Here is a 16,516-nt window from a genome sequence, read left to right as displayed (position 1 = left end):
TTTTATTGATGCTATACAGTATATAATAAGTAAAATATTTTCAAACTGGAAGAAAAAAAATGCCATTTTCTACTTCAAATTGGAGGGAAAAGTTTTGTAAAGTCACAGTTAAACCCAGGAAGGATTGTGTAGTGAGTTATACATTTGTTACACTGTTTGGAGCTTCATCCCCTGCTAATCCCCTCTTAGAGTGAGAAGAGAGATCAGCAGCAGAATGAAGCAGTTTTCCTGGTACTATAATCATTGTGATCGGATCTCACAGTGATCATGTAACTAGAATCCACTTAATTGAGTCCAAAGACTGCCCTCAAGCTTCCGCCAGTATTCCTGCTGGTCACAACTGAGAGCAGTGCCAGTTCATTAGAACTGACTTTTATACGACTCTGCTGCAGTTTCCAGCTGGCACCAAGGGTTTGCATTTGTACAATGGTTGAGCTATGAACACATACTAGACTTTTGTAACTCCAGTTGGTCGTTCCCGATCATCTTGGGTTAAAATCTAGCCTAAGTACTAGTTTCCCCTGATGTCATTGGCCTCTCCTTCTGCGAGTTATTGCCTTGGATTAATCTTGGCCGATACTGTTGTAGTTGTTGCAATGGGGGGTGACTGTGTTCATGCTCCCTCCACTGTCCACGGAACAGAACAAGCTGATCAGCACACAGCCAGTAAGTATGTCTGTGGAATGATTGTTGCTGTGCTGTCATCATAATTGGCCAAGTGATTTAGCAACTGTAATATTAGTAACTTCTTTACTGCAACAGTAAGGTGACAATGTATTCTACTTACACATTTTTACTATTCACACAAGTATGTGCCCACACTACATTATTTTTTTACAGATGTGAAAATAAGTTGGTAATAATGTGAAAAATCATACAATAAACCATGAACCTTTTCAATAAATATCATTGAGTAATGTGTATTTGAAATTAATATTTGCTTCTAGGTTGTTCTGACCCAGCAGCTATAGCCATAGGCTGGCACATACTGGCATTCTTTGTAAGTTCATGTACAAATTGTGAAGCCTTCACAGTTTCCTCATTAAAGTGATTACACTAGTAAGATTGCATGCTCATTTGTTTTTCATCCCAATGCTCCACAGATTTAAATGAATGTGGACTGAAGCCTCGACCCTGCAAATACCGTTGTATGAATACGTATGGAAGCTACAAGTGCTATTGTCTGAATGGATACATGCTGATGCCTGATGGATCATGTTCAAGTATGTCCTTTCATTCCAACATTACTATCTGACATTGTTATCCCCTCGTTATTGGCTGCTCATCCATGGAAATTTATGACTGCTGGCAAGGACTTAAGTTCTCCCTGTCCTCTTTTTCTAAATAGTACAAGTTGATTTTGTTTTACCCACTGCTCATTTAAAGACTTATTTTTCACTAGTTCTTAGAAATGTGTAAAACAGTATAACAGAGGCGCCAACAAGAGTAAAAGCAATTAAAAACCGTTTAAAAGGGGGAAGTTGGTGGACTCACCTCCCTCGTGTGCTAGCAAATCTTGGAGCTTTTAATAAAAGTTACTTTGTATGTTAGTAACGTCCCATTGTCCGCTTTTTTCTACGAGGGAGGGGAGTCCACCAACTTCCTCCTTTTAAACTGTTTTTAATCGCTTTTACGCTTGTTGGCGCCTCTGTTATACTGTTTTACAAATCAACTAGTCCACCCCTGGTGGAGGGGTGTATCCCCTTTTTCCTATCTACAGAGAGCGACTTCTTATGCCTGAGTGGGGTCAGGTTATAATTCTCCCCACCTGCCTATCCAGTGGTTGCCTTTTGTGGCAACCTATAGTTGTAAATATAACCATTGCTTGATTACACTTTTTATCATCTGCTACTAAGGTACTACACTATATTGGGCTCTTGGTCTTGCTTTGTGTTTTTCAAGTAGTTCTTAGAAATGACTATAGCAAGGTACTCCAGTTCATGCACAGTACTTTTACCTGCTTTTAATAGAGCATTTTTTTTTATTAATTATGCATTGCAAAATACAGTGGAACCTCCTCTCCTCCTTGGCAACCTACAGCTGCACATACCCTTTAGCCTTTGGTTCAAAAGTGGGTTCATGCTTCCATCTGCTGAAAAGCTTTATGGAGATGAAGATTTCATTTTTCAGCACGACCTGGCACCTGCTCACAGTGCCAAAACCACTGGTAAATGGTTTACTGACCATGGTATTACTCTGCTCAATTGGCCTGCCAACTCTCCTGACCTGAACCCCATAGAGAATCTGTGGGATATTGTGAAGAGAAGGTTGAGAGACGCAAGACCCAACACTCTGAATGAGCTTAAGGCCGCTATCGAAGCATCCTGGGCCTCCATAACACCTGAGCAGTGCCACAGGCTGATTGCCTCCATGCCACGCCGCATTGAAGCAGTCATTTCTGCAAAAGAATTCCTGACCAAGTATTGAGTGCATAACTGAACATAATTATTTGAAGGTTGACTTTTTATGTTTTAAAAACACTTTTCTTTTATTGGTCGGATGAAATATGCTAATTTTTTGAGATAGGAAATTTGGGTTTTCATGAGCTGTATGCCAAAATCATCAATATTAAAACAATAAAAGGCTTGAACTACTTCAGTTGTGTGTATTTGAATCTAAAATATATGAAAGTCTAATGTTTATCAGTACATTACAGAAAATAGTCACTTTATAACAATATGCTAATTTTTTGAGAAGATCCTGTATAGCTAGAAGACATAAAAACAGCTCCAGAGTTCTAGGTTATAAGTGACAATCACATTCCTCACAGGCAGTTTTGATGCTAGATGAGCATATCCTAGCTGCTACAATGACTGAACAAACAAAGACATTTTTGTCTGTGGGTTAAGTGGAACTTAGATTGTCATATCTATGAGTACAATATTAAGAATGTCACGGAACACACAGGAAGGATATAGATCATAGGTGTTAAACTCAATCACACAAAACTTAGTCCAAGACATGGGCCAAAATTTTTATTAAGATTTAACATTTATGGAACAGTCTGAAGCTAAGTGACGTAACTATAGAGTCTGTGGGGGGCCAGCTCATCCCCCTTCTGCAGTGTAGAGCACCAGAGCAGTTTAACATTTACATACTCTAGTGCTGCTTTGGGTCACTTTTGATCTCCCTGACAGCTACATGCTCTATGCTTCACACCTCTGGCTCCAAATGCATGTCATGTGTTTGGGAGAAGGAGGAAGCACAGAGCATGCGACTTCCAGGAAGGACAGAAGAGACACAGCGCATCGCTGGAGCAAGTAAATATTACACTACTCCGCTGCACTACTCTGCAATGTGGAGAGATGGTGTCGGGGGAGAGGGAAAGGAATGTGTGTGTGTGGTTTTCCACCCACTGGGGGGTTGGGAGTTGGATCTCAGGAGGAGGCCCATGCAAATCTTGTTAGGGGGGGGTTATTGTTGCACCCTGGCTCAAACTGACAATGTTTTAATTAGAAAGACTGTCACCGGTGTGCTCCTTTTAATGGAAAGGAAGTTTGGTGTTGTTCTTTTTCTTCTTACAATGATGGACATTTGAAGCTCTTGAGGGACACATAAATTGGCAAGGAGGGCCACATTCCGCTTTGTGTTTGACACAGGTGATATAGACATTTATCAAGCACATTTCTGCCAGAATCTGGAGGAAATCAAGTAATGACTTTAAAGTAATAAAGCAGGTGTGATATGTTGTATTTGATTGTGTGCCTGGTAGTGGTAATAATGACCATAATTGCTTTGTTCCCTCAGATGCACACACTTGTGCTATGGCAAACTGCCAGTACGGCTGTGATGTAGTGAAAGGCGAGGTTCGCTGTCGCTGTCCATCCCCAGGATTGCAGTTAGGGCCAGATGGTAGAACATGTTTGGGTAAGTGATACGAAAAGTCCATACAATGTGGAGAGATATGAAAAGAAAAACCCAAGCTAAACTCTTTTTTAGTAATAAGAAATCAAACACAAACATTTGTTGAACGCAGCACGCATACTTATAGCTAGACACTGGAAGTCCCCGCAGACCCCGTCAATCGCAGAATGGTTACAGGAGATTAAATTTATTCAACAAATGGAGGACTTAACGCAATCTATTCAGTTGAGAAATGAACAGTTCCTTCGGACATGGAGGCCCTGGTTTGAGTTTACTGAATCAGATGATTACAAACGATTCTTAGGGTAAACAACATACTGAAGCAAATTATCCCGTACCCTGGCGTTATATGGGCGTCTTATCTCTCTTTGTCATGTTGGGGGACTGAGATCTTAAGAACAAATGGACATGCCTGCGGAACTCTTTACACTCTGAGCCGGCCATACTCCTCTCTTCTTCTTTCTCTCTATTCTTCTCTTACTACTTTTCCTTTTCTTCTTCTTTCTTTCTTTGTTGTAGTATTCATTGCCTCTCCTCTATTTCCCTCTTTCTAATATTTCACTTGCTCTACCAGGGATGTAAATAGCTATCCAGGCCCAGGGTCCGAGGGATGTAGCCATTTAAGGGAGTGCCTGGGTGTATGTTCCCTCTGGGCCCCAGGTACTCCTAAGGCATTAATAAAGAACGACTTTCACTCGGATCTCCTGACTATACACATGTGTGGCAGACTTGTGTTCTATAATCACCTATTTTATGCTTAATGCTTATATGAGTATAATAATCCCTGTCATGTCCAGCTCACCTTACTCTCAATGTGTTATATATGTAGCCGCTTGGTGGCACTGGTTTGTCACCCTACCTATGTACCCTTAAATATATGTACCTGATGCATTGAGATGTTTGCTTTGATATTTCTTGATGTTGTAAAATTATTTTCAAAATAAAAATCTTTAAAAAAAAAAAGAAATCAAACACACACAACTCATTGTTTAAGCAACAAATGTTATTGGAGTATTGCTCTCTATGCTAGCCTAGAATGAGCAGATATTTTATAAGTAAAAGAACAACTGCACTGCCAGTTTGTTAATGCTCTCTGTCTTCCCGTTGAGGAGGATTCCTCTCACTTTCTGTCTCTTGGAACAACCACAAGACAGGCATAAACAGCAATACAAACCTAGAATCAACTCTACCCTTTCCCACTCTAAAATAGCCTCACATCCTGTACTCTAAGAACAAATAAAGGGGCCCATACACCTAACGATATACAGCAGATTTGATCACTGTGATCGAATCTGCTGTGAAATTGTTGCGCAAATGCTGACAGATCGATTTCCGTCCGAAATCAATTGTTCCCGTCGAGCCATCCGTGCGGAAGATTTTGCTTGATCGCCGGCGGGTCGGGAGTGCATTGATAGCGGAGTTCGAATGCCCGACGCTAGCGGCAATACATTACCTGCTCTGCCGGCGCGAGTCCCCTGGTCTCCGCTGTCTTCTTCTCCACTGGGCTCCAGGTCTCGGCTGGCTTCACTTCCTGTCCTGGCAGGAAGTTTAAACAGTAGAGCGCCCTCGTTGTTTAAACTTCCCCCGGCAGGAAGTTCAGTGAAGCTGGAGCCGAGCGCGGAGAAGAAGACAGCGGAGACTCGCGCTGGCTGGATCAGGTAATGTATGCGGAAGGGGGGGTGGCGGCAGCAGCTTCACAGATGGTGAATCGATTTCATGCTGAAATCGATTCACAATATGTTTGCAGTAAAGGCAGCCATACGAACCCTCTCTGATTAGATTCGATCAGAGAGGGATCTATCTGTTGGTCGATCTGATGGCAAATTGACCAGTGTATGGCCACCTTAAGAGTGAGAGATGTTATTTCCTTTGGAGATTTAGATTGCAATATAAACATTCCAATGGCTCAGCCTCTACCTTGTATCCCCCACAGAAACAAAAAACAAATATAGGTGGAGGGATGTGGAGTAGCACAGCCATAGTTACTTCAAATACCATAATTACATTATGTGTACTCAGGGAACCCACTGATCTCCTTTTACAATAGAGAAACTGACTTAGAACACTGAGCTTTGGTTGGGCATATCTGTTTTAATGATGGCAGGAAGGGACAGAGCAGAGCTGTCTAAGTCTAAATAGCCAAGCCTGCAGGGTGAGTCACACATTTTGCTTCACTGGTGTACATACATGGACAAGAAGCACAAAATAGTAGTCAATGGTACAAATACTTTTTATTTAAAAAATACATTCATTGTTTAGTTACTTTAAGGGAAGTAGTGCAAGTATAATTAATATGACTATGTAGCCAGTAGGGGTTAATTAAAACTGAAAAGCTTTCAAGAGCTCATATCTTATTCAAAGCTTTCTGGCAGAAGATGGATTTGCCTGTGCTTATCATGGGAAGCTTTGTTGTGCTACTGATCTAGGAAATGGTGGTATCCATGTACACATAAACACACGCGCATTCAACCTGTTTACATGACATTCCCAATCTAACCTCCCACATCTCTGTTCCAGATGTTGATGAGTGTGCAACAGGAAAAGCTGTGTGTCCTCGGTTCAGAAAATGTGTCAATACATTTGGAAGCTATATCTGCAAGTGCTATCCTGGATATGACTTAATCCATGCCCATGGCAAATACCAGTGTTTTGGTACGTAAGGAAATATTTTATTGTGCTAGATTTTAATGTAGATTTATGTTTTGTCTATTTGAGTATTGCTTCATGAAATCTGAGCATTTGGGTGACAATCTGTAGAAAAACAATAGATTTCTTTGATTTTAATGTTCTTTTTTATGATGCGATCATTAGGATCTTATTTGGTATATTTGTTTTGAAATATTATTTTGATTACTTTGGCAGATATTGATGAATGCTATACTGGCCAGTATCAATGCAGTAACTATGCAAGATGTTTTAATACACCAGGATCTTACAAATGTAAATGCAATGAAGGCTACCGTGGCAGTGGAGCAGATTGTATGCGTAAGTTGTGTGTGTGCATATTAAATAGAAACGTAGATCATTTATCCTATCCTGTATATGAAATCAATGATCATGCTGCTTCATTGGCTGGGACCATTATTTAAATGAAGAGCAGACGAAAATGTGAAGTGGAAACCTATCACTTATGCCTCCTGGTTTGCATCTTATCTTCAAGTTCTCCCCTATTAAAGGACACCTGAACTGAGAGGGTTATGGAGGCTCCCATATTTATTTCCTTTTAAACAATGCCAGTTGCCTGGCTGACCTGCTGATTACTTTAGCAGCCGTGCCAGAATCCCACACCTGAAACAAGCAGGTAGTTACTCTAATCATACTTCAGTCAGAAACAGCTGATCTCCATGCTTGTTTGGCGTCTATGGCTAAAAGTATTAGAGGCAGAGGATCAGAAGGACAGCCAGGCAATTTGCATTGTTTAAAAGGAAATACATATGTCCGCTTCCATATCCCTCTCAGTTCAGGTGTTGCTTCTCCCTTGCCAATCAGCTAACCCTAAAGCTGGCCATACACTGGCCCGATTTCCCACCGATCGACAGCAGATTCGATCACTGGGATCGAATCTGCTGTCAAATAGTTTGCGCTAAACACACCCGACCGATTGATTTCCTCCTGATTGCGCCGTGCGGGAAATTACAGTCGATCGCCGGCGGGTAGGGAGCGCGTCGCTTGCGGCGTATGATTCAGGGCCTTTCGACGCAGGTATACATTACCTGAGGCTGGCTCCCGGGCATCCCGTCCGTCACTGCTCCCGTCATGTGGCACCTCTGGCATCCTCGCATAACCTCTGCTGTCACTGGTGTGATAGCGTAAGTTATATGCGGATGCCGGAGGTGCCACGTGACAGGGATGTCACGCCCGGGAGCCAGCCTCAGGTAAAGCATGCTGGGGGGGGGGGGACAGGCGGCAGCTCAGCAGATGGTGAATCGGTTTCATAGTGAAATTGATTCACAATCTGTTTGCAGTAAAGGCAGCCATACGATCCCTATCTGATAAGATTCGATCAGAGAGGGATCTGTCTGTTGGTCGATCTGATGGCAAATCGACCAGTGTATGGCTACCTTAACTGATCCTCTTAGGCATCAGGAAGAGATGAAAAGTTAAGATTACTTGCTGAGGGGATTTTTTTCAAACCCTAATCTCTAAGGTTAAGAACTACATAACCCTAATGCCTAATCCAAACCTTCTGTCAATGTTAACCTGATGTCTAATGGTGCATACACACGCAGAATTGTAATAAACGGCGCAGTCGTTCTGCCGACAGTAGTACGTGAGTACAGGCTGTCAGGAGACTGATAAGTCTTATCAGTCTGTCGACAGCCTGTACTCACGTACTACTGTCGTGAGAACGACCACGCTGCGGGAGGGTCTGCGTTTGTTACAATACTGCATGTGTACGTACCTTAACCATTGCTTACTAACCTTAACCAGTAAAGATAACTTATCTCTTACCTATCCACTGACACTAAATCCTTCTAACCAACACCTGACCTTAAATGATACTCACCATTCGTCATCCTACCCAATCCAAGGGAGCTGATATCTTGACAGCTGACTCTTTGGCTATATATTAGCATATTTTCAGGACCAAAACCAAGCCCCGAAAAGGTGGTTTTCCTATAGAACAGTCAAGCCATGCTGCCAAAAACGCATGTACATTGCATTTGCTGTCCTTCAGCACAAACCAACCATATCAGGCAAATTGCTAAGTATGCAGTAAAAAAAAATCATACATGTGATCTGCTCAAAGTATCTGGTCATTACATAATGGAGTTTACTGAAGGTGTCCATTAATGGTACAATGTTAAATGAACGATTGTACTGTATGAATAGAGTGCTAATGTTCCTAGTTGATCCTAATTGATTGCATTATCTGTTATTTTCTTGAAAAAAATGTTTAATGAGGTGGCAGTTTTTTTTATAGATACAATTGCAACTGTGTTTGATATTGGGAATTGTTTGGATTCTGTGGATCAATTAAATACAACCTTTCGCTTTGATCTAAATAATTGTATTAAAAATGTTTGCTAAAAATTGCATGTTATTAGGCACTCGAGTGGGAGAATGCTAGTAATCTTTTCTTAAAATAGTTTTCTGTTAGTTGGCAAACGTTGTAGTCCTCACCTGTGACATATTAGAACACCGTTAGGGTTGCTGAGAGGTTACTAAAATGGTGGTATTGCAGTCATGTCCAGCACACCTACAGATTATTTTTAAAATAAATATAGGCTGTCCTAGACTTATTAAAATGAATTATGTCTGTGGGTGCATGGATGCAAATACCGTAGTACAATCTCTAATTCACTATCCTTTTAGATATTCTCACTATGCTATGATACAATCCAAGTAAAGTTTACTAACTTTCCTACCTTATAACTGACCATTTTTTACAAATTTGTTTGCTGGATTACGCATGCTCTTCACCATGCTCCAACTTTGGGTAACCTTAGAAAATCTATACAGCCATGTACTACCCCCATCCCATAAGAGGTATAGCATGTCCTCTCATTACAAGTATCGCTGCTTGTTCCCCAATATTTCCCCATAACAATTACTACCATTAGCACCCTCTCTTCCCACCCAGACACTTAAATCATTGCAGAAAAGTTTACATTTGAATCAAGTAAATAGACTTATTCAATCACAAGTTGACCCCTCTATTTTGTTTGTTGAAATGGAGTATTATACTGGACTACATATAGAGTAGAACCGGGGTAAAAGTAATACTGTATTTTTTGGACTATAAGACTCACTAGTTCTCCCCCCAAAATGGGGGAAAAAAGTAACTGCGTCTTATAGTCCAAATGCATGAAGTTCCTGACTTGTGAACGCCTGGCAATACCTGCTGCAATGCCGGGGACTCCCTGTACTGTGCCCATGCAGAGGAGGACACAGGGGGGCACAAAGTGGCATAGAGGAGGACACAAAGGAGCATAGAGGAGGGCACAAGGAAGACAGAGGTGGATACATGTGGAAACAGGAGGACACAAGGGGTAGAGAGAGGAGGACACAGGTAGACACAAAAGGTACAAGGAGGCATTATCCACAAGATGCCCCTTCACCATGGATGCACCAGGTTTATTATATACTTTTTCCCCTGGTTTTTGTCCTCTAAACCTAGGTGTGTCTTATGGTCAGGAGCGTCTTATAGTCTTAAAAACGCGGTATATGTTCTAATTCTTAAATGTATTCTCAATTTCAGCCATCCCCAAAGTTATGGTTGATCCAATGGGTCCACATAATTTCCTACCAGGTAAAGATAATGGCAGAAACGTTATTAGAGGGAATGGCAGCGCACTGAGTGGTAGTGAAGGAAGCAGTAACAGGATTCCAGACTTTGGTGGCAGATATCCTAAGTGGCCTCCTTCACCTTCTGTTACAGCCAAGCCTTATGTTAAGACAACTACAACTCGGCCAACGCCCATCCCCATAACACGACAACCTCAACGACCAGTCACAAGGCCACCCCAACAAGCAACAAGACCTCCACCCCCAGTGACAAAGCCTCCACAACCAGCAACAAGGCCTCCACAGCCACAAACTAGGCCACCACAGCCACAAACAAGACCCCCGCAGCTACCGACAAGACCCCCGCAGCTACCGACAAGGCCTCCACAGCCACCGACAAGGCCTCCACAGCCACCGACAAGGCCTCCACAGCCACCGACAAGGCCTCCACAGCCACCGACAAGGCCTCCACAGTCTCCGACAAGACCACCACAGCCACCGACAAGGCCTCCTCAACCTACAGCAAGACCTACCCAGCCAGTGACAAGACCTCCACCTAAGCCAACAACCACTACAGTTAAATATACAACAGTGCCGGTCCAGCCAGCAACTAGAGCTCCATATGATAACAGGATTGAAGACCAGGGTAAACAGAGAGGCGATGTATTCAGTAAGTAATCTTGATACATTTATCATTGCTTATTTTTATAGACATAAAGGCTCATAATAGTTCAGACAGGAAGAGCTGGAAACATTTTATTTCACATTTATCCTGCAGTTAATTGGGACAGGTCAGATGTGAACTGAGGAGAGTCACTTTTAAGTAACCCATTAATAGACATTTCCCTGGTGGATTGCCAGTTTCCCTTGGTACATACCACACATGCCAATCTCATTCAGGCTTGAGCTACTTCAATTCACTAGCTATTCTTCTGATTTTATTAATTAAAACGACTGGCAACCGTAGAGGGAGTCTTGTATAATAGCTCAATATCGAGGAGTAGGAAGTCCATAGACAATGCTGAAAAGTCCAAGTTAAAATGTTTATGTTTTCACTACTGTAGAAGATACTAAGCAAACAAGTAGTAAGAAGTAAGTACAAAGTAGCCCATCTGTGTGCTATATGTCAATAGCACATCCAGACTTGATGACCTGATTCAGATTCAAGAGACATTTTACTGAATGTAATTTTATTAATAAAATTGCTTATGTTTTACATTATTAATTTATGAATGATTTAGTCAATATTTGCCCATTGTAAAACTGTTCTTTTTCCTTCTTTACTTAAATTCATGACAGGTGGCGAAATGTTTTAAATTTTTTTTTATTTTTTTTATAAAATCATGATTTTTATATAAAAAAACCAAGAGCAGCAGATATAACAAAAATACAATTCACAGAAGAATATAATCTTTATATACATCTAACCTTTCCAGGTTAACCTTATCATACAGCAAAAGTATGAAAATTGGGCAGTATATCGCAATAAGTAATATAAAACTATTAAACCTTCAGTCCATCTGTGGATATACCCACAATTAAGTCCTTTCTTTTTTTTTTTAATCTGGGTGCACAAATCCTGGCAAGGCCAGCAATTTTCATTTAATACTGACCTAAACTACATTTTCTCCACTTGATTCTGGCAGTCTATATTCTTAAAATCACATTGTTTTAAAAGTGATCAGATTTATCTCGCCATGCCAGCCAGAGCTGTAGAATGTGTTGCCTTAGTTTCAGGGGGGCTGATACCTACTTTTACCCATGGTAGTTAGAGGCTACTGAGGAAGCAAGGACAACTGCTGCAGACACTAAAGGGTTGCCTCTGCAGCCCTGTGTACAGAAGAATGGTTCCAATGTTTCTCAGCAATGTACCAGTACTCTTGGTTGCATTAGGCAATATTCATATACAAAGGCAAAAAGATGTAGGGGAAAAATAGGGGAGGCCAAACTCTGTTGGACATGGGGATTGAATCTTCTAGGATAGCTTTCGTCTTTTCAAAAAAAAAAACTTGCAATAACCCAGTCTCCTTTTACTCACATCAAAAGCCAACAGATTTGTGGATGCATTTTCAAAGTATGTGTTAGAGTTAGACATTAGGCATACCTTGTAAAATGAAGTACAGCTGTGATTTATTAAGGAATGCAAAACAAGCTGTAGTTCAAGCGTAACATGAGCATTTGCCAGTCTGCAGGTGGTGTGGTGTTGATGCAGGTATCAGCTGTGGTGCATAGAGGCTTAAATCAAACATGCACTTGATGAAACGATAAAAGTGAGATGCTGGGGAGTTAATGTCATACTATACAGTGTCCTCATTTAGTCAGTATGATTGTGCTGAATGTACATTTGAGTTATCCTTTGCTTCATGCTTGCCTGTATGCCTCTGTTAGCAAAGGCCATATTTTGTAAAAGATACCTGGACACATATTAGGACAGAAAGCTCCCCTACTATGTTTGGGCTGCCGTCTTTCAAAGTAAAGTAATATTCGACTGTATATTCAGAACACCAATGTTGTGGTAGTGGTGGGGTTTGCATGGTATACATGTAATTAAGGCTCATCCTGCTCCTGCAAAAGTCCCAGCTGCATTAATTACTATTCCCCCTCCAGTCTAGCATTGAGTCAGGGGTAAGACACAATTTGCCTTCCAGCTATTGCGGCCCAATTATACTATTTTTATTGTAATTTAGGCTCAGTCTTTTGACGGCACCCAAATTACTGGCTGAGCACTGCTATAGCCGTAATTCACATTACAGCCTATGGCAGTGCCGGCTGCCCACAAATCTCCATCGCCTTTTTTACCTGTCTCGGTTTGCATGATCAAATGATCCTGAGTGCTTTGCCACCAGTAGCTTGGCTATTGGTAGGGTGTCCAAAGACATAAATGTCAAAATGTATGTATATTGGATTCTTTGATTCTCTGGAATGGAGGTTTGGCGAGGAGCCAACAACTCCTCCCTAGAGAAAGGAAGCTAATACGGGACCAATGCACTAGGGAAGCCAGGCGGCCAAGGCCCTTCATGGGCTATATATCACCAAGGAGTATGTAAATATATGCAGAACACACAGGACTTAACGTGAGATCATATATTAACCACATAGGCTGTTGCTGTTGGCTTCAACACCAAGTGAATGATGAACTTTCCAGCACAGTAAAGGCTATCATGGGTATTAAAAAATCAAATTATTATTTTGTGAGAATACCTTTAAAGAGAAAGCGAGGTGGTTTCTAAGAATGATATCCGCACACAGAGGCTGGGTCTGCCTATACTGCCCAGCCTTTGTTGCTATGTAGTGTCCCCCCAGGCCCCCCCTGCGCTCTGCTATGCCCCCAAAAATCACAGCCATGCTGTCGACACGCAGCATGTTGCAGCGGGCTGTGTTTACCTACGTAGTGTCACTCTCGTCCTTTCCCCCGCATCCCTTCCCTCCAATCAGCGGGGAGGGAAGGGACGTGGGCGGGGACCGGAGCTATGCAGGAGGCGGGGGGAGCGGCGAGAGTGACACTAGATAGTTAAACACAGCTCGCTGCGTGTCGACACCGTGGCTGTGATTTATGGGGGCATAACAGAGCGCAGGGGGGGCCTGGGGGGACACTACATAGCAACAGAGGCTGGGCTGTATAGGCAGAACCAGCCTCTGTGTGCAGATATCATTCTTAGAAACCACCTCGGGTTCTCTTTAAGCTCTGTTTTCACATACAATAAAAATGCTTTAATAACAGCCTTAAAATAGAAGTGGAGGAAACACTAAAAAATATAAAAGTATTAAAAACTGTTTAAACGGAGGTGGGTAATGGAATTTACTGCCAACAAAATACATCCAATTTGAAATGTAATTAATGAAAACTCAGAAACATGTTTCATAGTCCCACTCCCACAAAATGCATTGGTTTTGAGCTTTGCTCCCCCGAGAGGCAACCAATAGCCTACACTGCATTGTGGTTGGCTGCCTCTCTGCTGACTGATTTTTGTGAGTATCTCATCCTTTCCTTTTGGTATTACTGCAATTATAAGGCAGGTTAGCTTCCTGTCTGTGCCTTTTTTTTTTCTCTTTAAAGAGAACCCGAGGCGGGGTTCTAGGAATGATTCCCCATACAGAGGCTGGGTCTGCCTAAAGAGCCCAGCCTCTGTTGCTATTTAGATTCCCCCTAAGCCCCCCCCCTGCGCTCAGCGAGACCCCATGGCTGTGTTTACCTTTGTAACGTCAGTCTCCGTTCTCCCCCGCCTCCTGCAGAGCTCCGGTCCCCGCCCGTGTCCCTTCCCTCCAATCAGCGTGGAGGGAAGGGATGTGGGCGGGGACCGGAGCGATGCAGGAGGTGGGGGAGAGCGGAGACTGGAATTGCAAAGGTAATCACAGCCGCTGCTGACACACTCGGTGTCGGCAGCGCGGCTGTGAATTATGGGGTCTCGCTGAGCGCAGGGGGGGCTTAGGGGGAATCTAAATGGCAACAGAGGCTGGGCAATATAAGCAGACCCAGCCTCTCTATGGGGATTTCATTGTTAGAACCTCGCCTCGGGTTCTCTTTAAGTTCTAACCCAAGATTCTTATATTCCACTCTTTAAAATAATCAATATCAACTGTAAAACAAACCTGGAAGAAAACAAAATTAAAGAAAAAACAGATATCTACCTAAGTATTGGGAAGCATCTGGACTCTAAGGCTAGGTTCACAGTGCTCAGTTGCGTTGCAGAAAAATTCTGCATGTCAACTTACTGCCCATACAATTCTATGGGCCTGTTCACAGTAACAGATCGCGTTATTCTAACTTGCTGCATGCAGACTTTGCATTAAAGTCTATGTCCACTCTCCATTGCAGTTCACACACATTTTAAGGCATGTGATATGCAATTGACCACTGTGAATCTAGCCTAAGGGTTTCCAAAGTCCTCCTTGACCCCACTGCTTCTGGCTGGGACTATCGGCCTGCACGGTGGCATGAGGCCGCATTTGCATGGAGGAAAAAGCTATTCATGAGTGGGCTTCAGGCTACTGCGCATATGCAGGAGAACATATCCGTCAAGTTCTTTGGCAGTTTTTATTGCTGAGTTTTATGTGTTTCTGCAAGTGTAAGCTTGGAGTGCAAGGGTTAATATTGATTTGCATAGGTAATAACATTTTAGTTTTATATTTTTCTGGATGGAGGATACAAGCTCTAGGACTGTTAGCTTGGTTTGGGTTGCAAAGCCCATTGTTTTACTGTACTGGAACAAGTGTGCAGTGTGAGCTCCCTTCCTGCATGCCTGTCTCATGTCACCAACTATCCTCACAAACAAAAAATAAGAGCAGAAATCACTTACATCTAGTACTGAAGCCAGGAACTGAAAGAAACATGGGTAGTGGAAGCTCACTAATTGCAGGCTTCTCAAGGTGTGACGACATACCAAGACATATTTAGACGTAGCTGTGGAATGATCAGACCTGTAGAATATTGGGACGTCACTGTGCTCATATCTAAACACAGTCAGGTTGCTGAAAAGTTTAGGGCTCGTTTCCATTATAGCGAATCTGCATGCGGTGTTTGCATGCGGATTCGCATAAGCAATGCAAGTGGATGGGGCTGTTTCCACTTGTGCGGCTGCGGGAGCGTTTTTTTTGTGCGGCAGAAATCTGCACGGCAGAGCCGTCAGATTTCGCGTGCGAGAGGAATGCACGCGAATCGCCGCTAATGCTTTTAATAGGGAAACCACATGCGGGTTGAGCATGCGGTTTTTGCCGCGAAGTCGCATGCGATTTCGCATAGGTATAATGTTAATTTACACTGGCAGTGACATGGTTAAATTCGCACATACCCTTACCTATGCGGAATCGCATGCGAAATCACGGCAAACCCGCATGCGGAATCGCACCTGCATGCGATTTCGTCCGCGGTGGAATGCAGGCGATTCCGCACCGCAACAGTGGAAACGAGCCCCGAGTCAGAACTAGGTTTTTTTGATAAAATTCTGTCTGTCCAAGATTTATTAAATGTGTCCTTGTTGTAGCTGCAGCAGGTTTCTGTAACAGCACAAGCTCACAAATTCACTAACCTCCAGGTTTGCTGGATTACTTTAATTGTCCAGCATTCTCCACAGTTCTCCAGGTGTTAGTAAATTAGTGGTACAACGCTACCAGCCAGTAGGGATTTGTAAAGGCTTTTGTTGCATATGACTTCTTTTTGTGTTAGGCTAATCTTGATATAGATGAATATTTACATTTCAAATCAGTGAACAATCAACACACTGTTGTTTAACTGAATCGGTTTATTAATACAGTAACGGGATCAGCTGCTAGAGGCTGTGATAGACAAATCCCAAGCTCTGTTTCCTGGGTGTGGCTAGTTGAGGCTAGGTTCACAGTGGTCAATAGCATAATGCACACGTTATAATGACTGTGCATTGCAATAGAGGCTAGACATAGACTTAATCACAAAGCCTGCATGCAGCGA

General features: G+C 42.5%; 1 protein-coding gene across 6 annotated transcripts in view; it reads left to right on the top strand.

Moving 5' to 3' along the window:
- Positions 1–16,516, top strand: part of NPNT (nephronectin) — a 144,420-nt gene that overhangs the window by 104,910 nt on the left and 22,994 nt on the right. For 4 of the 6 annotated variants that reach the window (XM_068231325.1, XM_068231300.1, XM_068231308.1 and 1 more), the window contains 5 exons: positions 1,104–1,223; positions 3,748–3,867; positions 6,382–6,516; positions 6,727–6,849; positions 10,067–10,762. In XM_068231325.1, the coding sequence (XP_068087426.1) occupies positions 1,104–1,223; positions 3,748–3,867; positions 6,382–6,516; positions 6,727–6,849; positions 10,067–10,762 (1,194 nt within the window). The remainder of the gene's footprint in view (positions 1–1,103; positions 1,224–3,747; positions 3,868–6,381; positions 6,517–6,726; positions 6,850–10,066; positions 10,763–16,516) is intronic. The other 2 variants (XM_068231317.1, XM_068231333.1) reach the window with 2 other exon arrangements.

Source organism: Hyperolius riggenbachi, chromosome 1 (assembly GCF_040937935.1).
Source record: "Hyperolius riggenbachi isolate aHypRig1 chromosome 1, aHypRig1.pri, whole genome shotgun sequence".
NCBI classification, from domain to species: Eukaryota; Metazoa; Chordata; class Amphibia; order Anura; family Hyperoliidae; genus Hyperolius; species Hyperolius riggenbachi.
Note: the sequence above shows the minus strand (reverse complement) of the source record. Positions and strands in the feature narration are given on the sequence as shown.